The sequence below is a fragment of the Podarcis gaigeae genome, assembly GCF_964106915.1.
Source record: "Podarcis gaigeae genome assembly, chromosome: 7".
NCBI lineage: Eukaryota > Metazoa > Chordata > Lepidosauria > Squamata > Lacertidae > Podarcis > Podarcis gaigeae.
The window spans coordinates 89,795,724-89,820,042 of NC_139683.1; the positions used below are offsets into that span (position 1 = coordinate 89,795,724).

The 24,319-nt window shown below is 40.8% G+C and overlaps 2 protein-coding genes and 1 long non-coding RNA gene across 3 annotated transcripts in view; 2 read left to right on the forward strand and 1 right to left on the reverse strand.

The window, feature by feature from the left end:
• KIZ (kizuna centrosomal protein) overlaps positions 1-24,319 on the forward strand; it is a 165,632-nt gene that overhangs the window by 83,219 nt on the left and 58,094 nt on the right. The gene's annotated exons all lie outside the window — the stretch shown is intronic.
• The window catches only part of XRN2 (5'-3' exoribonuclease 2), a 55,695-nt gene that overhangs the window by 3,654 nt on the left and 27,722 nt on the right, over positions 1-24,319 (forward strand). Inside the window, exons 2-16 of the mRNA XM_083748590.1 lie at positions 5,025-5,152; positions 5,231-5,342; positions 8,356-8,467; positions 9,260-9,318; positions 11,301-11,390; positions 13,215-13,287; positions 14,284-14,334; positions 15,089-15,246; positions 15,869-15,943; positions 17,463-17,596; positions 18,934-18,991; positions 19,081-19,188; positions 20,157-20,201; positions 21,911-22,045; positions 23,312-23,430. Coding sequence (XP_083604716.1) covers positions 5,025-5,152; positions 5,231-5,342; positions 8,356-8,467; positions 9,260-9,318; positions 11,301-11,390; positions 13,215-13,287; positions 14,284-14,334; positions 15,089-15,246; positions 15,869-15,943; positions 17,463-17,596; positions 18,934-18,991; positions 19,081-19,188; positions 20,157-20,201; positions 21,911-22,045; positions 23,312-23,430 — 1,457 coding nt within the window. The remainder of the gene's footprint in view (positions 1-5,024; positions 5,153-5,230; positions 5,343-8,355; positions 8,468-9,259; positions 9,319-11,300; positions 11,391-13,214; positions 13,288-14,283; positions 14,335-15,088; positions 15,247-15,868; positions 15,944-17,462; positions 17,597-18,933; positions 18,992-19,080; positions 19,189-20,156; positions 20,202-21,910; positions 22,046-23,311; positions 23,431-24,319) is intronic.
• LOC310849006 lies at positions 1,401-9,247 on the reverse strand. Its single transcript, XR_014566730.1, has 3 exons — positions 8,485-9,247; positions 7,712-7,818; positions 1,401-1,468 (listed from the first exon to the last, which is right to left on the reverse strand). It is a non-coding gene; the product is annotated as an uncharacterized lncRNA (long non-coding RNA).

Here is a 24,319-nt window from a genome sequence, read left to right on the forward strand (position 1 = left end):
CTTTTTAAAATGTTTATATTGCATGGCTTTAGTTGTATCTGTTTTAATTTTTGCTATAAGACAATTGGGAGAAAGGTGGGATATAAATAGAGTAATCAACACATCTTGTACTTTGCTCTCTGGAGAACTTGAGACTGGAGCTATGTTGGTCTTAGTAACTTTAATCTTTTGCTTAGAGTTTCTAACTTTTCCTTGTTGATTTCCCCCCCTGCTGTTCTGTTGAGTTCTTTGCTGAAAGCAGTTTGAGTGTCTTTGCCATGCTGGATTTATGCCAGAACATGCTTAGTATCTATCAGCTATAATGATATGTGTCCTGCATGTGGTGAATAACTTTGTGGTCCTAGGCAGTGTCTGAAACTCTCCATGTACTAGGTGCGTTTTGCAACTTGGCATGGTCCAGTTGTGACCAGTTTTAGATCTATGGAGGCGATGTATGGTGCCTAAGACTCAAGAGTAAAACACCTGCCTCCCATGTGCCGCAATGTGAATCACCTGGGTAGTGTGAGAGTAAAAATGCCGCCCTGCGCAACTTACAAGTATAATTGCTTCCACTGAGTGAAACTGCCCCTGCCTGCGCCACAGCACAAGTAAAAATGGTGCTGCAGGTAGTGCAAGACTCAAAGTGCCGCCCTGCCTGACCCACAGGTAAAATTGCTGGTGCTGAATGAAACTGCCCCACACGCTGCATCACAAGTCACCTGGGTAGCGCTGTGGGCAGCACATCAGTCAAAATGCTATCCCGTGTGACTCCACGATTTCTGTTCTCATCCTGAAGCAAAGTTCTTAACCCAAGGTAATATTTCTGGGTTAGTGGAGTCTATAACCTGAAGCGTATGTAACCCAAGATACCACTGTACATACATTGGAATAGGTCTTTCTGTTGCATTACTTCCAATAAATGCATCTGGGATTGCAATCCTTGAGAGATGAAAGACTTACAAAATGACAGGTAGTTACTTATCTGCTTTATAAAATTGGGGGACATTCCGCAAACATAAACTATATTGTTCGTACTATATATTATTGCCTCTGCCCCCTGCAAAGTGTTTTATTTTTAAGAACAATTCCTTTTGCTTGTGAAAAGTTTCCAGTTGCATGATTTGACAGAGTTCTTCTACAAGGACTTGCAAATGTTCAAGAAAATGGCCAGAGTAATATCTGGTATAATTTTATTTGCTAGCTAACTTTTAAGGTTGTTCTGTTCTTGATCAAGTATTTAGTTCCTGCACATTCTGTTTGTTGCTTATTGCAGATGTAATACCAGTAATTTAAGATGCACGTAAGCTCCTTTGGGGGAAAATGTGAGCATTTGGGATTCTGAACAAAGTCTGGAGGAAACTGATTTGTGGTGGGAGTCTTAAGCAATAAGTAATAAATATTAAAGTCGCTAAGCAATAAGTAGCAGATATCCAGGTTGCTAAGGCTGAGTCATATGCAGAAGAATGGGAACAGCTTCCAGTGTGAATCCCTAGGAGAGAAGAACAAAGGTCTGAACACCTAAATAGCCATTGCATAGCTGAGAGTTAGAAGAAGAACTTAAAGAGGCATTACCTTACCCAGAGCTTGGCTCTCTAGCATTGCTAAGTGGCTAAGATACACCCTCTGCCAGATGTCTCCAGAAGAGCTTCAGGGCCTTGGATGGCTGCAGGCATAATACGTCTGTAGATCTGGGTTTTCACCTTAAGAATCTGATTCCACAGTTTCAAGTGAATAGATGACTTTTTGGTGGGGGGGGGGGCGCGTTCCTGTGATAGAGTGTCTGCTTTGCATATGAAAGATCCCAGATTCAGCCTCTAGCACAGGGGTTGGCAAGGTTTACCTCACCTGGGCCAGTTCACTCTAGCGGAGGTCCTTCCATTTCCGCAGGAGGGCCTGCGATTTCCGGCATCTGCACATGTGCAGGCGTGATTTCCGGCGTCGCAGAAGCGAGTCCCCGCACCGCGCTGCGCTGGTTTAGCGCAGCCTACGGGGACTCGCCAAGTGGGCAGCTCAGTTTGGGGCCAGCTCATGGGCCAGTTAAACGACCCCTGTGGGCCGCTTGTGGCCCATGGGCCTTAGGTTGCCAACCCCTGGTCTAGCATCTTCAAGTAGAGTTGAGAAATACTCCTGTCTGAATTCCTGGTTACTGCTAGTCATTATTTACAACACCACTCTCACTATCACAGCACCATCCTTTTGCTCAGAAGAGAGACCTTAAATTGGGAGTGTCCTACCACAAGTATGGGACAATGACATTTTGGGACAGCCTTATAGTTGTCATGGTGGCCATGAAGTCTTGCAGCACCCTAGTTGAAGTGAGCTTGGCATAAATATTGAGATCCCCCAATGCTGCTGTTCTGGGATTCTCAAAACCAAATCCAAGACCATCTTCATCAACATATGTAGTGAAATAATAGAATTGTAGAGTTGGAAGGGATCCCTGAGGGTCATCAAGTCCACCCCCTGCAATGCAGGAATCTCAACTAAAGCATATTTCATGGCAGAAAGCCATCCAAACTCTGCTTTAGAACCTCCAAGGAAGGAGAGTCCACCACCACTCTTGGGAGTCTTTTCCACTGTCAAACAGCTCTTACTGTTTGAAAGTTATTCCTGAGGTTTTAGTCAGAATCTACTTCCTTGTAACTTGAAGCCATTTGTTAGAGTCCTATCCACCGGAGCAGGAGAAAACAAGCTTGAGAGTTTTAAATTGTAGGGGCAAGCAGAATATGATGTTTGAACGGCTCTCTAAACTATGCCTGTAGTGTTCCTTTACAATCTGATCATAGCATATGTGCTCAGTTTCATAGAAATGGTAGAGGGAGTCTATCCTAATACTCAGTTGGCCTTATGACACATGAGGGCTTTTCTTACACTCAGTTATGTCCTCTTAACTCGACTCCCACAGCACAATCCCCTGAAGACTTTTTACACCTTCAGCCTTTTAAAATATTGCCTACATTTAAATTGGCCTCTGGCAAATTGGCGTTCTTGACAAGAACAGTTCAGGTGCTTAGTTGCATAGATAGTGAAATTTGATTTAGGTGCCTGGCATCATCGGGATCCTTGGATCTTGACTGTTTTCACACACTAAGACCACATTCTGTAGAATTCTCTCAGTTATATTTTATCTGCACTATCAGAATGAATTTCAAGAACCAAAATGCTTTTTCTGTGCAGCCTGAGCAGGAGCACTGAATGACATTATAGTTAATTGCTGTAGCTTGTCTTCACTTACCCCACCCCACTGCGCTGCTCACAGTTAGGAAGAATATACTTATGTTGTGAATGGTCCGTGTCACCATTAAGAAAAAGAGGTAGGAATAGGCCAATATATACGTGAACTGTCCCTGAATCAAATGACTTTTCTTCTTTAAGTTCTCAAAGTTCTTAACCTTTTTTTTTTTGTTTAATTTATTATAACATATAAAACGCTTACATTTACATTTACACAATACATATATGCAATACACTACCTTATTTTCATAGCATAAAACATACCTACAATACTCTGTATAATACCTACTTATGCTATACATATCAACATACCTACACACCTACCCCACACGGACACCCACAAAGTTGTTAATATAATGAAGCAATGCTGCTGCAAAGTCCTAGCTTGAAAAGTAAACATGATGGGAATGTTGAGACTGCCTGTGGGAAAAAGAGGGACAGTCAATTCACAGTGCGAAGCACCGGAATTAGCTCAGAGTGAAATATGAGCTCTTCCGTTTATTCCTGTCTGGGATGTACAGGAAGTGTTTGTCACAACACTGCTGGAGTTTGAAGAGAGCAGTCATGTTTTTTGTAACGCTGCAAAGACAGAAATAAAGGCATGTAAATACGTTTCTGTCTATCTCTTTCCCCTGCCTGGGGGGGGGGCAGGAAAGAGGGGTGTGTTCTTCTCACGTTTGAGAAGAATCACCTATTGAGACCTTGCCTGCGCTTGCTGGGGAATGCAGCCAGGGAGGTCAACAGGGAATCAAGCCGGGTGCCTGGGATTGTTGTCACTTTCTCCTGAGAAGGGCTTGAATTTCCCGACATGACTTCCAGCCATTCTTGTTACGCTACTTTATTTTTCCAACTAGCTTAAAGACATTTCATTGTTTCTTTGATCTCTTCTTCTATCTTAACTTTACTCTCCTTTCACTCTAATCATTTTCTGGATTCACTCAGTATCTGTCAAAAATTCTACTTTTTCCATGTATTTTTTTGATGTATTCCTTAAAGATAGCCCACTCCTTAGTCACTTTTTGTAGCATATCTCCTCTTATCCTCCCTGTTAATTCGGCAGAATGGAAGTATTCCATCATTTTAGATAGCCAGCCTGTGTTAGTTGGGATGCTGCTGCTTTTCCAATTTTTGGCAATTAATAACCTTGCCGCCATAGTCGCATACATAAATATTGGTCTGACCATTCTTTTTATTTCCTCTGACATGATACCTCGGAGAAAGGTTTCTGGTTTTTCCCCCCAAATGATAATCTAAACATCTTTTTCAATTTGTTATAAATATTTTCCCAGAATCCCACTATCGCTTTGCACTCCCACCACATGTGTAGAAAGGTTCCTGCCCCGTTTTTGCATCTCCAACAGATATCACTACAGTTTTAATAAATTTTTGCCAGTCTAACCGGACTTCAAAGTTCTTAACCTAGCTCAAGGTTGTCATCTGAACCAGCCAGATGTTTAACTGATAATCGACCACAGTGACTTCATCATTTGAAAAATAAGACTTTAGAGCCATCTTGCAAAAAATGACATTCCATTTTTGTGACTGTAACCTTGGTTTAAGGAGCCATTTTGCACCTAGCTTATGTATCTGAGTTTCTAACGCTGGCTAAAAGTACTTGTAAGAGAGAAGAAGAGTAAGAGAGAAAAGATTCCCATAGGCATGTGGTGAGATAGCTTAGCTACCTTTCATAAATCATAGCCTGCCTTTCGAATTTCCTTTCCATTTCCACCATGTTTCCTTGATTGTATTTTTCTTTCAGATTTGAATGTGATGCATACATCTAAAAATCTTTTGCTATTCATTGTTTGCAGCCTAAAGAATGTAATGGTATCAAAATTCCCATTGACTCCAGCAAACCAAACCCCAATGAAGTGGAATTTGATAATCTGTATTTGGATATGAATGGCATCATCCACCCTTGTACACATCCTGAGGACAAGTGAGTCACATTTGTACATTAAATTGGTAGCTTGTATTAAACATTGTTTGGATATTGACACAATGTCTTACATTGCAGACCAGCCCCCAAAAATGAAGATGAAATGATGGTGGCCATATTTGAGTATATTGACAGGCTTTTTAATATTGTGAGACCGAGGCGGCTTCTCTACATGGCAATAGATGGAGTGGTAAGTACTTAAGTGGTTGCCATTGATGTATTTGGGTCAGGGTTGATAAAAATTGTGTCTGAATCATTTGAAGTGCTATTTTCTGCTGTAGTTTAATTTCCACTTTATTTACAATGCTGTTGGACCCAATGACTAAATTCCATTCCTGCATCTGTTTTGCCAGTTGGTGAACAGAGTCAAAATTAAAGTAACTGCATTTATATATGAGATGATTTTATTTTTAACACTTTGTGAGTGTGAACATTACTTATGCCACCTAAGATAGATTGTGAATGGTGGCTTCATTTAAGGTTCATTAAGGAAGCTGCTCCGGCGGGAAGCTAATCGGTGTTTCTGTGCGCTGCTCTGGTTCGCCAGAAGCGGCTTAGTCATGCTGGCCACATGACCCGGAAGCTGTATGCTGGCTCCCTCAGCCAATAAAGCGAGATGAGCGCTGCAACATCAGAGTCGGTCACAACTGGATCTAATGGTCAGGGGTCCCTTTACGTTTAAGGAAGCCACTGGTATGTGATCTCAGTTTGTTGATCTTCTTATAGCCCATCCCAGTGCTTGCCAGTGCTTAGTGTTGTGGCATACATGCACAGTCTAGAAAGGTATTGCAGGATAAGATGAGTTTATCAACTCCCCTTCAATTTCTCTCTGAGTGCAGTCTGAACTCAAGAGTGGTATTCTTCAGGGAGGTCCTTTTAGAATGGTGTATAACCTTATTGTTCAAGAAGAACTCTTTTTTATTTCTTAATCTTGTCTTTGCATTTATTTTGACCTTAATCCTAACCCCTGAGTGACAGCCACAGGGCACGATGGAACGGCACAGCCAGAGCTATAGCTATAGCTATAGCACTGGCACTCACACCAGGTCTCAGGCTGGTACTGCAAAGGGTCATAGATCAGACCTGTCACTGTCACATGATAGCAGCTGGGTCTGCACAGGTTCTAGCCAATCCTGTGCTGGCCCAGCCTTACCCCTCCCTGCCTCCATTTTGGAGTTTCCCTTGGCTACTGCTGGTGGGAATGCAACTGGCAGCAACTTCCATCCCTGTTTGCATCACACTTTGTCAGCAGAACTCCACCACTGACAGAGTGATACTTCTGCTCCATTCAGACGCATAGCTGTCAACTTTTCCTGTTTCTTGTGAGGAATCCTATTCGGAATAAGGGAATTTCCCTCTAAAAAAGGGAAAAGTTGACAGCTATGTTCAGACGTGCTCCAGAAATGGTAGTAGATCAGGGGTTGGGATTGTTCTGCTTAAAATGATAATGTGTTATACCCACTATTAGTTTGCATTGCATATACACATCTGAACTAGAATACATTAATTTTTAAAATTATAAGCCTTCTGTTTTTGATTGCAAAACTGAAACAACCCCAAACACCTATTTTCATGTTCACAAGTTACTAACGATATCTCAGTGCAGGGTCCCTTAACTGATAAGGATTAATGAATGAAAAGTATACAGCGGTGCCTCGCAAGACGAAATTAATTCGTTCCGCAAGTTTTTTCTTTTTGCGAGTTTTTCGTCTTGCGAAGCACGGTTTCCCATAGGAATGCATTAAAAATCAATTAATGCGTTCCTATGGAGACCGCTTGCCAGGCTGGCGGTGCGGAGAAGGGCTTTTCTTTCCACCGCAAGCCTTCAGCACAGGTACGGGGACAGAGGGGAAGGCGCACAGCGCTTCTCCTCTGTTCCCGGGGCTTGTGGTGGGAGGAGGGTTTTTCCTCCCCACCGCCAACATTCAGAACAGCATTCTGAATGTTGGCGGTGGGAAGGAAAACCCTCCTCCCGCCGCCAGCCTTCGGACAGCCTTCCGAAGGCTGCCGGTGGGGCGGAGAGACCTCCTCCCGCCGCCAGCCTTCGGAGGAGCCTTCCGAAGCCTGGCGGGGGGAGGAGGGCTCTCCGCCCCACCGCCAGCCTTCGGAGGAGGTCTGAGGACAGTGGGGAAGACGCACTGTGCTTCCCCGCTGTCCCGGAGATTTCCCTATGGGCTTTCGTCTTGCGAAGGAAGCCCATAGGAAAATTCGTTTTGCGAAGCGCCTCCAAAACGGAAAACCCTTTCGTCTAGCGGGTTTTCTGTCTTGTGAGGCGTTCGTCTTGCGGGGCACCACTGTATTTACTCAGGGGCTATTCCAGATTGTTTTAACAACCACTTTAGCTGTAGACAACAGCTTGTGAAACTGTTCTTGCACACAGGATGTTTTTAGCTAACTTCCATTAACTGTTACTGGTCAGGAAGCCTCCTTGTTCTGAGATCAGTTCGAGAATGATGAAGCACTAATTTTCCAAAGTTGGATCCAGTCATCTGTCCTGGACTTAGCAATGTGTTTCTAGTTAGTTTTTAAAAACATGATTAATTAGATTCTGTCACATACCAGTCTTTCCAGCTGGTAGACAAAGGGGAGAAGGCAAAAATGTCCCTGCCTATCCCAAAGCTTCCTTTGCTGTTGCTGTCTCCCTCCACCACTGCTACCAGACTCCACTGCAGTAAGAAAGAACAGGCAACTGTATATAGCACAACAGTAACAAAAACCAGTGTTAACTGCATCATAACAACATATATAAAGTAGCAATTGTCAGCAAGAAGGTTGATTACATTCCACAGGTAAACAAAAAGGCTTTCACCTTGCACTAAAATGAAGCCAATGTGAGGACAAAGAAATGTTGCAGCTGCTGCAGGATATGTGGCAAAAAAATGAGGCACAGCTGTATTACTGAACTGGAAGCATATTTAATTGTTGTAAAGTTTCTCATGGGTAATGGAAATCGCCCCATATTTAGATAAAATAATAAACGCAATTGCAGTTTCTCTTTTGAACATAGGCTTAAGCTCTTGAGTATGTATTTTAAAACATAAATGGAAAAAATTTGCTACCAGCAGATAAGGCTTCCTCAATTGCATACGTAAAGTAAGTAAGCTCTCGTTACGTGAATCATTCTAAGGTTCTCAAATTTAATACAGTATAGAAATTAAGTATAAAGGGTGAAATGATTGGTCATGGTAATTCTATTCTTCTAGGCTCCCCGTGCAAAAATGAACCAGCAAAGATCTAGAAGATTTAGAGCATCAAAGGAAGGAGTGGAGACTGCAGAAGAGAAGCAGAGAATCAGACAAGAAATTTTAGAGAAAGGTATATAGATTTGTTACCTATTCAGTTTAGCTCAGTAACAGGTAACTTGAAGAAGAGTTGCATCTTCTGAAGTATTTCTCTTGCGACAGGCTCCATATCACAGATATCACATGACCGGCCTAGGGAAAAGACTGACATGCACTTAGTTTTGTATTCATTTTTGCATTAGCAGTTGTTTGTGTTCTGTGATTTCTTGGGAGTGTAGGAAAGCTGTGCAGTATGGAATTGAGCACAGAATTCAGGTTCCTAAAAATCTAAGCATATTTAAAACCACATTTCTAACCCTTATTTTTACCATTTATTAAATTTCTATACCACCCTTCATCTGAGGATCAGTGGGAGGTTTACAATAGTTGTACAGATGTGCTTGAAATTGTATTAGCATTGCATTGTAAAAATTGAAGAGTTGCTGAATTAAAATTACCATTAGTAGGAGAATAGAGCTACAATGGTCTGCATCACCTTGTAACTAGAAGGAGCTTAATAAAGTATGCAAAATAAAAAGTCAAGCAAATTTGCATGATTTTGTTATTGATCACTCATAATTTATACTTATAACAATACCAATGCATCCCTATGCAAACTGATCTGAAAGCTCCACTAAGAGCCATGGGACTTGTGCCTGAGTTTATACATATGTATAAAATTGTGGTTTTGATCACAACTAGTTGTGATTCCCATAACTGAGTGAAATGAGATATTACATGTTCAAAATAACAGAGGGAGTATGTCTGTCCCCCTCCCTCCTGCAGTTATCTGTCTCAAACTAGTTAAATTATGTTGCTTTTAAAGGTGGCTATCTTCCTCCAGAAGAAATAAAAGAAAGATTTGATAGCAATTGCATTACTCCAGTAAGTATTCTTATAATTCTAATTTGGAAGTTGTCACAGTACTGATCATGGTATTGTTGCGTGATTCTTGGCTAATTTCTGACTGGCTGTAGTTTTCCTCCCTCCTCCTATCTTCAGAATAGCTGTGTAAGGATAGACTAGGATCCAACAGCTTTTTCTATATGAAACAATACTGTTTGATGGCATTCACAGAGGAAGAATATTCTTCTCTTTGGCATCTCCTGCTGCCAAACAATGCTGCATTGTAAGAATGGTGAGGAGAAACTGAAAGGCAGCAGCAAAGATGGGGTGCTTTTTCAAATTCATGTGTTTTTTCCATGTGGAAAAATCTAAATTTGTTGGCGTATTAAGAATTGCCCTGCCAATGTCAGCACAGGTTTGGGAAGCTGTGACATACAGGGAGTTTCGGCAGTTCTATAGGGTAATCTGTTGTTGATACCGCAGGTCAAAGAGAGAGCCTGCACCATGTTTTGGCATTTGCCTAACAAGCAAGCTGTAGAGATGGAGGCATGGGCATGCATGCAAGATTTGCCTTGAAATGGTTTGGTATTTGAAGAGGGTTTTTAAATGTGTTCAACTGAACAAACTTAAACCCTCCTGTAAGTGGGAACCTTCTTTTACCTGATAGCTTTTTCTAAGTGCATTCTATCAAACATGCTTAAGAATCTTCTTCAAGCCTTTGTGCTAGTTGTGCAGAACTTTGCATTACAGTTCTTATGTTCCCTTAGGGACTTAGGGACATGACTTGAGGCTTATTTGGATTTCCAGCCAGAAACTTCCCATACAAAAAACCTTGGGCTACAACAGAGTTATCTCTTCCACCCCTAATCCAGTGTTTAGTTTCATGCAGAAACCTTGTGTGAAGGTGTGTTCAGCACAGAAATCCTCATAGGCTTAAGAAAAATAAACCTTTTTTCACTAAGCAAGACCTGAGTGATGAAGAGCTCATTATGTGATGGATTTGGTCTAAGGGTTTCAAGTTTGGTTTTCTAGTAAACGTCAAACATAAAATGTTAACCTAATCATTAGCCAAGTTGTATGTTTCTGAACCTCTTTGCTTCCTAGTGGAAAAAATGTAAAATATAAATGAGGCATGTGGAATTTCCTGTTGAGGAGAGTGTTCTCTGCACCACAGTGGTTCATCTCTCAAGGGCTGTCTTGGGCAGGACCAGAGCCAGTATAAATATAAAAGTGGGGGTTTTCCCTTTTCTAGTTCTGACACATTTTTTCTCTCCCTTCCTCTACATTCAGAGGGCTGCTGGGGACACTTTTATCTTGCCAAGGGGTTTGAACTGGTGACCAGGAGGTTCCCCACATATATAAATACAGATGCAGATTGTAGTTGTGTAATAATAATATATATATATATTTAAAATAAAATACTTTGTTGTAAATTTTGTGGCTGTTCTTGAGGTTAATCACTTAGTCTTGAAATTCTTTGCCTGTAAAATTGTAGTACAGTGGTACCTTGGTTGTCAAACTTAATCCGTTCAACTCCCAGAACCATTTGAAAACCAAGGTGTGACTTCCAGTTGCCTGTAGGAGCTTTCTGCACTCTATTGGAAGCTGCGTCGGATGTTTGGCTTCTGAAAAATGTTCCCAAACCGGAACACTCACTTCCGGGTTTGTGGCGTTCGGGAGCCGATTTCTTCAGGAGCCAAGCCGTTTGACAACCAAGGTACCACTGTACCAATTGGAAGACTATGACTAGGCATTAGTATGCCTTCCCTGATGCAGCTGTGGATTTATACTTGTTTAGGCATAGCACTCTCTATATGGTTCAAGGAGTGTAGTAATTGGGGGCAACTGGCTCTGCCCCCAAGCTTTCATTTTGCTTCATTTGCTTGCCCCTTCAATTGTTGGACTTTTGTGCTCTGCTTTTTTATTTTTAAAAAAGTAAGATGGCTCACATCTGCAATCTGCCCATCACAATCTAAATTTTGTATTATTATCCTGTTTTGTATTATTTCCCTGTTCTTTAGGGGACTGAGTTTATGGACAATCTTGCTAAATGCCTTCGCTATTATATTGCTGATCGTTTAAACAATGATCCAGGATGGAAAAACTTGGCAGTAAGTTTCATACCCATATTGTTCAATAAATGGAACTTGTACTATTCTTGACTGATGCAAATGAGTTCCAGAAGTTAGTTGTTTTAATTGAAGAAGATAAACCAACAGTTTAACATCCAGGTATAGTTTAGGCATTCCCAAGGTGTTTAGCTGTTTTATCTCAGATGTGGAAATTTTGAAAACCTATCATTAGATCACTCCTCATTTAGCAGTTATAGACTAAGATCCATAGTTACTTTTGGAGTGTGTGAGCCCAGTGGCATTTTGACCCCACCTGTACCATATCAACTTTGAAACACACTTGGCTTAAAAAGTAGCTTTTCATGTGTGGTGTGGCAAGGCTCAACATCAAAAAAACGAAGATCATGGCCACTGGTCCCATCACCTCCTGGCAAATAGAAGGGGAAGAAATGGAGGTAGTGAGAGATTTTACTTTCTTGGGCTCAATGATCACTGCAGATGGTGACAGCAGCCACGAAATTAAAAGACGCCTGCTTCTTGGGAGAAGGGCAATGACAGGCCTAGACAGCATCTTGAGAAGTAGAGACATCACCTTGCCAACAAAGGTTCGTATAGTTAAAGCTATGGTTTTCCCAGTAGTGATGTATGGAAGTGAGAGCTGGACCATAAAGAAGGCTGATCGCCGAAGAATTGATGCTTTTGAATTATGGTGCTGGAGGAGACTCTTGAGAGTCCCATGGACTGCAAGAAGATCAAACCTCTCCATACTGAAGGAAATCAACCCTGAGTGCTCACTGGAAGGACAGATTGTGAAGCTGAGGCTCCAGTACTTTGGCCACCTCATGAGAAGAGAAGACTCCCTGGAGAAGACCCTGAAGGGGACGGCAGAGGACGAGATGGTTGGATAGTGTTTTCGAGGTTACCAGCATGAGTTTGAGCAAACTGCGGGAGGCAGTGGAGGACAGAGGTGCCTGGCGTTCTCTGGTCCATGGGGTCACGAAGAGTCGGACACGACTAAACGACTAAACAACAACAACAACAAGTGGCAAGGCAAGATGCGGGGGGCATGTGCCCGAATATACCTGTGTGCCGTAAGAGGGTCTGGTGTGCCTTGAAAAATTCACTACTAATAACATAAGAGCCCGACTGGACCAGGCCAAAGCTCTGTCTAGTTCTCTCAGTGACTAGCAGACTCCTGTGGGAATCCTGCAAGCAGGACCTGAGCACAGCAGCACTCTCCACACTTGCAAGTCCCAGCTACTGCTATTCAGAGGCATAGAGTCTCCAACCATGGAGGTTGTGTATAGTCCTCGTGGCTAGTAGACAAATTCATGGAGGAAAAGGCTAATAGCCTCTTAAAGCCATCCAAGTTAGTGACCTTCACTACATCTTGTGGAGCGAACTCCATAGTTGAACTTTTGGATGTTTGATGCCAATAAAAGGTTTGATGATTATGATGATAGTTGAACTGTATGCTATGTGAAGAGGCCCTCTATTGCCTTGAAGCGGGAAGGTTCCATGTGCTGGTGCCTCCGCCCCTCATACAGCCTGCTGTATAGCTGATAGGCATGGTAGAATCACCTGGAAAGGCTCTCTGCCTGGGAAAAATGGGGGAGCAGGAGGCATTATTATCCAGACCATCTCACAGTTGTAAGGAGGATGTGTGAATGTTGTTTTGAAGAGTGATGTGTAACTTGGTGCATGAGTGCAATGCGCTTCCAGTTTTGATTTTTTTTTTAATGTCCTAGGTCTTCAGGAACACTGTGCCAAATAACACAAATTAGTAGTAATTTTAATGGTGTCGCAAAGTATTGAGTGTTTCACTCTGCTTTTTATGTTTCCTCTTTGTGGTGATGTTTGTAGGTTATTTTATCTGATGCTAGTGCTCCGGGTGAAGGTGAACACAAAATCATGGATTACATACGAAGGCAAAGAGGTATTTTTTGCGGTTTCTACAGTAAAAGTTGTATCTACTGATATTAGTAAAAGTGGGCTGTTCAATGTGAATAGATCTACTTTTTCTGAATATTTTTATGCAAAAGTGCATAAGCAAAACAGATGTGAAAAAAGGTGTTTAGAACAGTAAAGAGAGGTGGGTTTTTTTTGATGAATCATAAATACTATAGTGGTTTTAGAACATTAGATACAGTACAGTATTAGAATTAAAAACATAGAGCAACTTGGAATGAAATATTGACCTTTAAAATGGGAAGGAAGGAGAGAGTGAGGAAGACTGGCAAAGACAACACCAGGGCCTGCTCCAGTTGGGCTTTGGGCTTAATCTTCATGAATTTGGAATCTGATTGAATGGCAAACAATCATTAAATATCCTGGCAGCTACAGGTATTCATATTATCTTGTAAACCGCCCTGAGATCTTTAGATGAAGGGCAGTACAGTCGTAACTTGGTTCTTGAAGAGAATGCATTCCGGGAGTCCCTTTGACTCTTGGAACCATTCAAAAACCAAGGTGTGGCTTCTGATTGGCTGCAGGAGTATCCTGCAGCCAATTGGAAGCCGTACCGAACGTTTGGCTTCCATAAATCATTAGAAAACCAAAACAGTCACTTCTCGATTTTCGATTGTTTGGGACCAAGGCATTTGAGATCCAAGGTACGACTATAAATAAATAGTATTCTGGTGAAAACGCCACTAGGTCTGCCAGTTTTATCAACTTTCTACTTCTGTATTGCCTTTCTGACCTCTTGACTGTCTATTCTGCTTTTGCTTGCTAGCTAGCTATTTATTTATTTATTTATTTATTTATTTATTTATTTATTTATTTAATACACTACCCTTTCCTACCAAAAGAGCCAAGGACAGCATATGTAATTTTATTCAGCCTTAGAGGTCAGCAATGAGTCTTCAGTAATTATTTCCTTCTGCCTAAGAATAATAAAATGTATCTAACATTTCTTTCTTTTTTGCTTTAGCTCAACCGAATCATGATCCAAACACTCATCACTGTTTGTGTGGTGCTGATGGTAAGTCCATTTCTTAGTTTCTTCCATTAGTAATTATTCTAGCAGTTAAGTAGAGAATGATTTGTATGGGTCAGTACTGTGTATACTGAGTAAATCACATTTGTAAAATGGTAATGCCATCTTGGGGTCTACAGTTGTATTTTGGAGGTTACTAAGGTTGTTAAAAAACTTATGTCTACATAATTAACATATTTGTAATTGCTTAGAGCTTTTATTTACAATTTGTTGGTTGGCATCTGTCTGTTTTGGAAGACAATGGAGGAGTACACCTTTGGGTGTGAAGTCAAACTGTTGGAAGGTTACAGCGTCTGCTGTGGCTCTAGAGACCAATACAGGAGAGACATGTTTTGTTGCATCTGGGGCAGAAGAAACCATCCAGTTGTGCTGCTGCAGATGCACCAAGACATTTCTTCTGTCTGCGCTCCTCCCAGCAATCATTTCTCCTCTGGGCACTGGTGTAGATGCATGACCTGACTCTGTTTTCAGGTACTGCGGTCATCTGTTGCGGATTCTCACATGGTGTGGTTGATATTGCCAGCCTTCATAGCATGTTTGCAAGCATCTTTGTAGCGCATGGTTTGCCAATGGGTCTGGTGCCTGAATTTACAGTTAAGCAGTATACATATTCTGTTATGAAAAATAATAATGTTATACTGCTAATTGACATACTTTGTTTTGTTTGAAGGATCATCTGCATTGGCCATTATTGTAGTTATTTACTTAGAATTTGATTTTTGCTTTATTTCTTTTATAGCTGACCTAATTATGTTGGGATTGGCTACACATGAACCAAACTTTACTATAATTAGAGAAGAATTTAAGCCTAATAAACCAAAGCCATGTGCTCTTTGCAACCAGTTTGGACATGAAGTTAAGGACTGTCAGGGTCTGCCGAAAGAAAAACAAGGGGAGGTAGGTTGAACAGTTTGCTCACTTTCTCAAGAGCCAGAGCGTTGTGCAAGAGAATGAAGTGATAGGTTTGAATGAAGGAGATTCCTGTTCAGATCCTTCCTTAGCCATGAAGTCATTGTGTGGCTTTGAGTAATCTCTGTCTCTCAGACTAACATTGCAGGTTGGCAACAAGGACATACTGAAACCCATTCTCAACTATTTGTAAAGGAAGGAACACAAAGCAGGATTCATTTCCTTGAAATAAATGTAGTCTAACAAATTATGGGACTTGTGGGGAGGGGCAAATCAATTCAGCAGAAATGCCAAAGTGCATTTAAATATTGTGCAGCAAAATGGGAATGGGATGACAGATTAGAGTCAGCACTGCAAGTTTAGATCTCATCCCCTTGATTTCAGAAACAGTCCCAGATACTCTTACCTGAGAATAAAGCATGCACAGGAATTTTCTGTAATCTTAATTTATTATTGAAGTGGCATTCTGAAACACACCTTCTAGAGCAAAGAACTTAGTGAATTTAGCAGGACTTAGTTCTGAATAAACATGCTTAGGCCTGTGCTGTGGGAGAAGGTACTCTAAAGTAAAGCTTACATACAAATAGTATACCATTTTTCTCTTTTGTAGCACGATCAATTTGCAGATTGTCCTCCTGGTTCGGAACAAGAATTTATCTTTATTCGCTTATGTGTTTTGAGAGAAGTAAGTAATATTTGGATGTGTTTGAACTAAGGCTGTAATCCTATGCAGTGGGTCTCTGTACCTGTTAAATACAGCAGGACTAACTTCCAAGCCAATGGGCACAAGTTGCCATGGCAACCAAAAAATTAATTCTGGCAATCGGCCAGGAGAAGCCATGTGTCTTGCCCTTTGTTTTTTGTTAGCTACCAGCATTTTCCCTGTTAAGCAGCAAAAGGTGGTTTTAGGACATGCTGTTGCTGAATTGTCTTACATTTAATCCTGCCCTGCCTACTCTTCTCTCATTCCTCCGACTGGGTTGGCATTTTGAGACATTACTTCTGTTGGTCAGCTTTGTTCCCCTACCATACAAGGCTTTTGTGTCTTGCTTCTCCAGAGAGTCTTGTCTGCAAAGACCTCTTTCTCAGTTCCCAGCCTTCGCTCTCTTCTTCTGGCATCTCTCTTTCACGCACCCCACTTTCCATTTCAGAAAGGAGGGGGGAACTGCAGAAGTTTCACAAGGGCTCCCCACATTTTGTTCTTCAGAGGCTGATAAAGGAACAAAAAAGATGAACTGGTTGTGATGTAAGCTGCAGCAAAGGAAAAAACAAAAATCTGGAGTAGACTTTTTTGTGGCATGGAAAGATCATGTTCCTAGCCTTTTTAGCCATGACAAACAACTTAGAGGGAAGGAGAAAATGTTAATTTTGCCAAGCTGCTGGAGGTGAATTTGGAAAAAATCAGGATTGGGGGTTTTGGAGGATGAAATTGTTGGGGGAGGACATTATTTAATTTCAAGGAAGAGTTATGCAGGAATTCCAGTTTGTGGGGAAAGAGTGTCTTTGCTAGAGTCTCACCTTAATTCTGTGGGAGAGACAGATTGCGCTTGCTTGATGGAAATGGCTACTTACCTGAATCTGTAATGGATGGAAAGAGATAAGCATTTTCCATATTCTCTGATAGCTTAGCCATGGTGGTCTAGGCACTGGTAACCTCAAGCTGTATTACTGCAAGGCATTTTTTGTGAGTCCAAGATTAAGGCTGGTTTGGAGGCTGCAGCTGCTGCAGAATGCTGGTTATTTACAGCAATTGACATCACTTTTGAAGAACTTGCACTGGCTTCCAATATGCTACTGGGCTACATTTAAGGTGCCCTAAGCAATTTCAAACCAGCCTACCTGAAGGGTCACCTTTCTCCTTACACTCTGCATATTCTTTGAGATGGTGGGTGTTATTGTTTTGTCTGTTATTAGAGTTTGTATTTTGTATTTTTATACTGTAAACTGCCCTGTGATCCTTGGATCGAGGGTGGTACAAAAATGTAATAAATAAAATATGCTTAAGTCACTTTAGACATCCATTTGGAACGGAAGTGGGACATTTATGGCCTGTCAGGCCAGTTTATGTGCCCCACTTTGAGAATTCCCTCGATTTAGTGGTATAGAACTTTATGTATAAGTAACTGCACACTAACATTTTATTTCTAGTAGCATCTGTAGAAATGTGTTCCATTTCTCTCTCTCTCTCTCTTAAATAATTCTAGTATTTGGAAAGAGAGCTAACGATGGCCAGTTTGCCTTTCACTTTTGATGTTGAAAGAAGTATCGATGACTGGGTTTTCATGTGTTTCTTTGTGGGAAATGACTTTCTTCCTCATTTACCTTCGTTAGAGATCAGGTATGGAAAGCAGCATTATATGCAAAGTTACTTGATGTGGTGAAAGGTTGTACAATGAATGTTATAAGAACGTGTTTAGGTGTCCAAAAGACTTTGGGCTCTTCCTGTGCAATTTCCCCCTATTTTTCAGAACCAATAGCATACCATAACCTTGTTTTGAAAGTTCCTTCAGTTTCAAAAATGGTTTGCTATGTGGCATAGAGTGGGGCTGATATTTGAAAAGCAAAAGCCTAAAGCCCTCTTTGGTGTACAACATTTAGCTTTTAGATTTAAGGCAAACCTTACCACAAACTGAGTATGTGTGCTGTCTCTGTTTTCCTTAAAAACAAAACAAAACAAAACAAAACTGTTTTTATTTATTTTCATGGTAGAGAAGAAAATTGTTGAGAAAACAATTGTTACAATAGTAAACAACAAATTACAAACTTTTATCATGCCATGTCTTAAAGTTTCATTTGATTCCTCTGGAGTTCACCCCACGTTTTCCCACGTTTGAGTGCTGGGTGGATTCTTGCCAGCCTGAACAATTTATGTATTCAGTAAACATTTGCCATACATTATAAAAGGAATATGGATTGTGTCGCTCTCACCTGGCATGTTAGTTTCTCAGCCAATTCTATTGACCATTCTCTGTTATACCAAGATTCGTAACAATAAAACTTGGTGGTTGTGTAGCAATTCCGAGTCTTCAAGATGTGTCAAGTAACAATGTTGCCTTGTTCTTACGCAACTCTTCTCAACCTTGGGTTCCCAGATGTTGTTGGACTACAACTCCCACCATCCTCAGCTGGCCAAGGGTGATGGGAGTTGTAGTCCGGAAACGTCTGGAGATTGGAGGTTCCTGCCAATAGGAGCAGAGCAAGAATGGTTTTAGACAAGGGAAGGCTGGGCTCATTCACTCCCAGTTTAGTAGCAAGCTTGCCCTGTCATGTGTACAGGTGGTTCTTGGTGTTTTGCCTTTATAGTACAGGTGATTCAGAAGTGCTTTCTCCTAAAGTTGAGTTTAGAGGTTTTTTCCAGACCCCTGCCCTTTCTAGTTTCCCATAAGATAATTATAAGAACTCTAATGAGTTAGGTCGTTGCCCAATTAAAACCTGTTTTCTAGTGAACTTGTGCTGCTTGCCCCAGAGAGTAAGGGTGGGATTCTCTTGTCACTGAAGGAAAGCATTCATGGGTTTTCCTTGTTGCCGGTGATATTCATTATGGGAAGGAGTGACAGCAGGCACTCTGTGAGATCAGCACTGGTTCACAGATTAGTAACTAAATGCTGGTTCCGACTGTGTGTGTACAACATCCTGTAAAATGGCTAAATGAATTCATTTATATTTGTTTCACAGGGAAGGAGCAATTGATCGTCTAGTGAACATATATAAAAATGTTGTGCACAAAACTGGGGTAAGCCATCTCACCTGCCCATTCCAATTTAATCTCGTGGAACTTTAGGAGAAGGAAAGGTAGTTACAGTTCTGTTTTACAATTTACAGGGATACCTTACAGAAAATGGCTATGTCAACTTGCAAAGAGTTCAAATGATCATGTTATCTGTTGGAGAAGTTGAAGATAATATTTTTAAGAAACGAAAAGATGATGAGGTAAAAGAGTTCCTGTGACATATTTATTGTGTATCTGTGTTTTATAGAGAATAGTTTAATTTAAGTACATTAATGAAAACAGTGGGTGTGGCTTACTATTATCTTCATGTTACTCTAGTATGCAATAAATTTTAAAAAAAATGTTTTAACCAGAGACATTAGAGGATAGTTTGCCTCTGTAAGCTGTCAATGAATGTGTGTTGTATCTGGGGTTTATTTGATTTTTTGAATGGCTGGTTTAATGTTTTTAAGTCAGTTCTGTGAGGAAAGGAAAAGAAACAGGAGCCGTGTTGGCTCATGAGAAAGAGAGAGAGAGAGAGAGTGTGAGTGTAAGGACAGCAAAACAACCAATAACTTCATTAGGACCGACAAAAATAATAAATAAGTATGCAAACCTTTGAGTTGAACAGAATACTTCTTTCACTTGAATGTGAGGGGGGGAATGCAAAAGCAGAAAAAGATGGTTGCTGGGCAGGATGTTGCATAAGACATTCTTGGACAAAGAAGCAATGGTAGCTGTCTTACAGCAGACCTCAACTTCAGCTTCCATTATGCTGAGCAACATTTTCCCATTCCCTCCACACCTTTTGATTTTTGCTTAGCGTCCAATCTGTAGAAGACCTAGTAAACATGAAAGCTTGCACGCTGCTTTGTGATTGACAGTGATATGTTGGGTGTGGAGTGTCTATGTATGTTATGTGGTAGGAAAGCACCTGGAGATTTAAATAAACAAATGGATACTCCTAAACATTTTTATGAGTATTTTAGTTGGATTCCAGTTTTGTTTAGAAAAACAGCATTTTTTGTAGCAGGAAGTAGGGAGTTCTGCATATGGCAAATATGAATAATTGTTTGAGCATTTCCCCCCGCCCCCAAGAAATGACCCTAATAAATATTTCTGATGTTTTTGGTTTTTTCCATGTAATTTGTATGGCACACAGTTCTAATATCTTCATTCTTCATTTTAGGAAAATTTCAGAAGAAGGCAGAAGGATAAAAGAAAAAGGATGAAAGTAAATATAGAGCTTCTAGCCCTGTTGTTTTTCCTTGCAGCATCCTGATTTCAGACAAATATATCAGTTAGGGTAAAAACAGCCCTAATAAGGTTATTTGTTTATGTATGCCAACTTCTTGACCATTTTGAGTTAAAATGTAGGCTCTAAATAAATAAATAATGTTGCAGCTTTTTGCAATACCCATTCTATCCCAAATCACAAACTACTATTGAAGTTTCTCTTGGACGCGTAACATGGGGGCCTTTGAGAAACATGCTTAGTGCTTCATTAGGCTCATAGAACTATCTGAACAATTATTTATATCCCAGCTGCAGCAGATGATCTAGACTCCAAATAACATCTATGTGCATGCCCAAGAACGCATCTGCCCCCATAAGATCTTTGACTTTCCCCCCCTCTCTTAGTACGAAATCTCACACACTGTGTCTGGACCTGCTTTCAGTTAGGAAAGTGTCTTGCTGAGCAGCATGGAATGCTGCTTGGGTACATAAACCCCTTAGCTATAGGTTCCTTAGATGCTAGACTAAATTCAAGGCATACAGAACAATCTTATGCCTGTTTTTCAGAAGTAAATCCCATTGAATTAAATGAGGCTTTCCATAGGATTGCAATAATAAAGACTTAATATAAAAAGATCATGTTTTTTCTTGTGCCATTTTTACACTTCTTCACCCTCCCCCCCCCCCCAAACTTTTTCTGGTAACTTTTATACAACAATTGAAACACCATGTTTTCCACTGCTCCCAAGGCAGGGGGTGTCAATTGAACTCCTCTAAGTGTAGTCTTTACGGTAGATTTGTCTTCCCATCACTCTCATATCTCTACTTTAATGCCACCACCTTCCTCCCATATGCCACTAGGATTAATAGCAGCTTATTCTAAGGCCAGGTCTCATATTTGATGTGAAACTTGTCAGAATTGTCTAGGAACACTGATGTTCGTGACTGATGTTCGTCTTCTTATATACATAAAAATATAAGAATGTTGCCATGCTGAAGTTTGGTTGGCTTCTGGCAGGTGGCATGATGAACTATGGCATGACTGCCTTTCTCCTTTGCCGCTGGACTGGTGACAGGGAAAGTCCAAATCTTTTGCCCCTTCATTTCCCACTCCCCTACTTTTGCCACTGCTGGAAGGGAGGCAGAGAATGAATGAGAGAAAGTGTTTCCTCCCTTGCATCCTGCTGTGTTTCCTCCCCCATCCTCCCACCTTGCTCCTTCTGCCGCTCCTGAGAAAGAAGCCTCAGGCTCCCTCAGGGGCCAGGAGGTCTGAGGGAGGTTGGCAACCTATGGGGGGGGGACGGGGTGTTGGGGTGAAGTGAGCCGGGGCGACAGCCCCTTTTATGCTTAGGATTGTACTGTTACTCTCCTGGTTAGATTTGGAAATGCAGTCTGTGACAGATGGCTAGCACGTGTTTAGATTTTGGTTCTAAGCTTATTTCATAGTTGTAACCCTTGTTCTGTTCTTTACAACTGTTTTAGTAATGGAGATAACATAGTGACAAAACTGAAGCACTTTAACCAATCTACTAAGACAATCTAAATCCAAGTGGAAGCATTGGATAAAATGTATACTGCTACTTACTTATTTTATCAGTGGAACCCTAGGCTTTTGTGTACATAATTGCAGCCTCTGCTGAGTCTCAGCATTCAAGAAATATTTCATTCTTGCCTGGAAAATGATGATAAACATTTCTGCTCATCTAGAGGGAACAGCATTCTATGCCTGGTGGCCAGTTCACCCCACAACCTTTGGGGAGGGGAAATAGAGGAAGTCATCAACCAATCAGTAATCCAAGACATGCAGCCTTTGAAATGAGAATGCAAGACAGACAGAGCACTGTAAGTGATTGATCTGAACTTTGTCACAAGCATAGAAGTAATGACGAAGTGAGTTTATAGACCTGTGGCTTACTAGTGGCTCAATTTTATTTCTGCAAGTGAATTTCTTTTAAGCACAACTTCAAGTTCTTTTAAATAGCTGTAGGTAAGCAACTGTCTTCTTGAACTTCACTATACATGTCACACCCTTATTATTTATTTATTTATTTATTTACAAAACATCAGAACAATTATTAAAATAGCTGACTACTCAGAACATTGTAAGCATCTGAACAGGCCTGTTAGCACAAACAAATTTCAAGAGATTGCAGGGGGTTAGAATAAATGAACCTTGTGGACCCTTCCAACTCTGCAATTTTATGATTGTATGAAAGAGGTGCCTGAGAATTCCAAAGAGAACACAATACTTCTGGTTTCTTTTTATTGTAGTTTTCTACTGTTAATATTTATTGTTTTTGGCACTCTGAAATATCATTTATTTCCTCTTTCCCCACCTTTCATCCAAAAATCCCTCCTTTTTCCTACTCCCCATTTTCTAATTTTACCTTTGTGCCCTTGGTCCTAGAGGTTAAATCCAGGGTGAGACCAGGAATTGCCTTTGTCTCCTTACCATGTGCCTCTGTGCATATGTTTGTATGCAAACATTAGTTTTAAAATGTTTTAAATATGTTGTTGTTTTTTAATTGTTTTGATGTTTGCTGTCCTGGGTTCCTTTGAGAGGAAGGACTGGATAGAAATTTAATCAATCAGTCAAATTAATGAACTCTTGAGATACACACCCCAGTTTCATGTACAAGGAAGTTTGCTCCATATGTGTGGAGCCAAGACTGGCATTTTCCAGCACAAATTTCCACTGTTTACATGAAGTTAAAACAACATATATGCACTTTTAATGGTTTTAACTGATAGATGCACCTAATAAAACTGTAACACATAAAGTAGTCTTCAGCTTTGTTGAGTTGGGGGAGCAGGATCTCTAGCGGTATGTTTTCCTTCTTTTAAACACAGCGACTCTCCCTGCCTGCCATATCACAGTCTGCTTTGGAACCCCCCCCCCCCCCGTGGCTTTTTACGTGGAATGTAATGCTACTTGCTCAAAGCCACTTGGGTGCCTGGAACTAGCTTGTACATGATTCTTTTGGATCCCAGCTTCTGCACCTCAATAAAATAGATGGTTCTCTTTTTATTTCTTTATGACAAAGCCATTAATTTTATAAGTGTAATGAAACCTTTTTCCAACTATCTGCCTGACAACTACATCCCCAGACTCCTTCAGCGTCTCCTAATACGAGTTTCACCTCTGATGGGTCACCATCTCCAGCAGGAGGAATTAAGCGGAAAGTAGAGGACAGTGACAGTGAACCTGAGCCTGAAGATAATATCAGGTGATACATTTGGTACTTTGTTAGTGAATTGTCAAAAGGGATGTCGCCTCATTAATACTGTTTACCCTTTATCTATAGCACCTTCTAATGCTTTTCCATGATCTTTTTATCCACCAATAATTAATGTGGAGGGTTGGGATACTCAGGAAATTCCAGTGAGATGTGTAGGCTATAGCTGTTAAATTTTAAGTGTCTCCATTAGTATGCATGAAGGTTTTCGTCCTAAAAGCTACTACTCCCTTTGAGACTCAGCACCAGATTGGCTAGAGGTTCAATATTCAGCTCAGCCGCTGTGAGCAGAATATCATTGTTTTACAGCATAAATGAAACTGTTTAACTCTTAAAGTTCTACAACCAAATCTCTTTACTTAAGGCTTTACTTCAGCTCCTTTGGGGAATTGGATTATTGCTAAAGGATATACTTTTTACTCTCAAATTCCAGGCTAAAAACCCAGCAGCTCCAGTTTAAAAAGCCTCAAGCTGGAAGCCTCTGCCTGTCAGGGTAGACAGTATTTGGCTAAGTTGACCAGTGATTTGATTCTGTATAAGACAGCCTCATGAGTTCATATATTCTTCCGTGTACTCTTAAATATGTCAGAAATTGTGGCATGGATCCAAAGTAGCACAGAGTCACTGCTGCTTGTATATGGGCACCTCTTACAGCAACTCCCCTCTAAAATGCTTTCCAAAAGCTGGGGGATTCTCCATAATAGCTTTTAATGGGGAGCCTGTAGTTTTTTGGAGGACTGGTGTACTCTTTTGTGCTTGTTCATAGGGTGAGGGGGTTGGATTTCGAAAATGTATTTTAATATACATGCTTCACTGTTGGGTTAACTGCTCCCAAGAGAAAGAATATTAGTTCCACAAGCAATACTTGGAGCTCCTATTT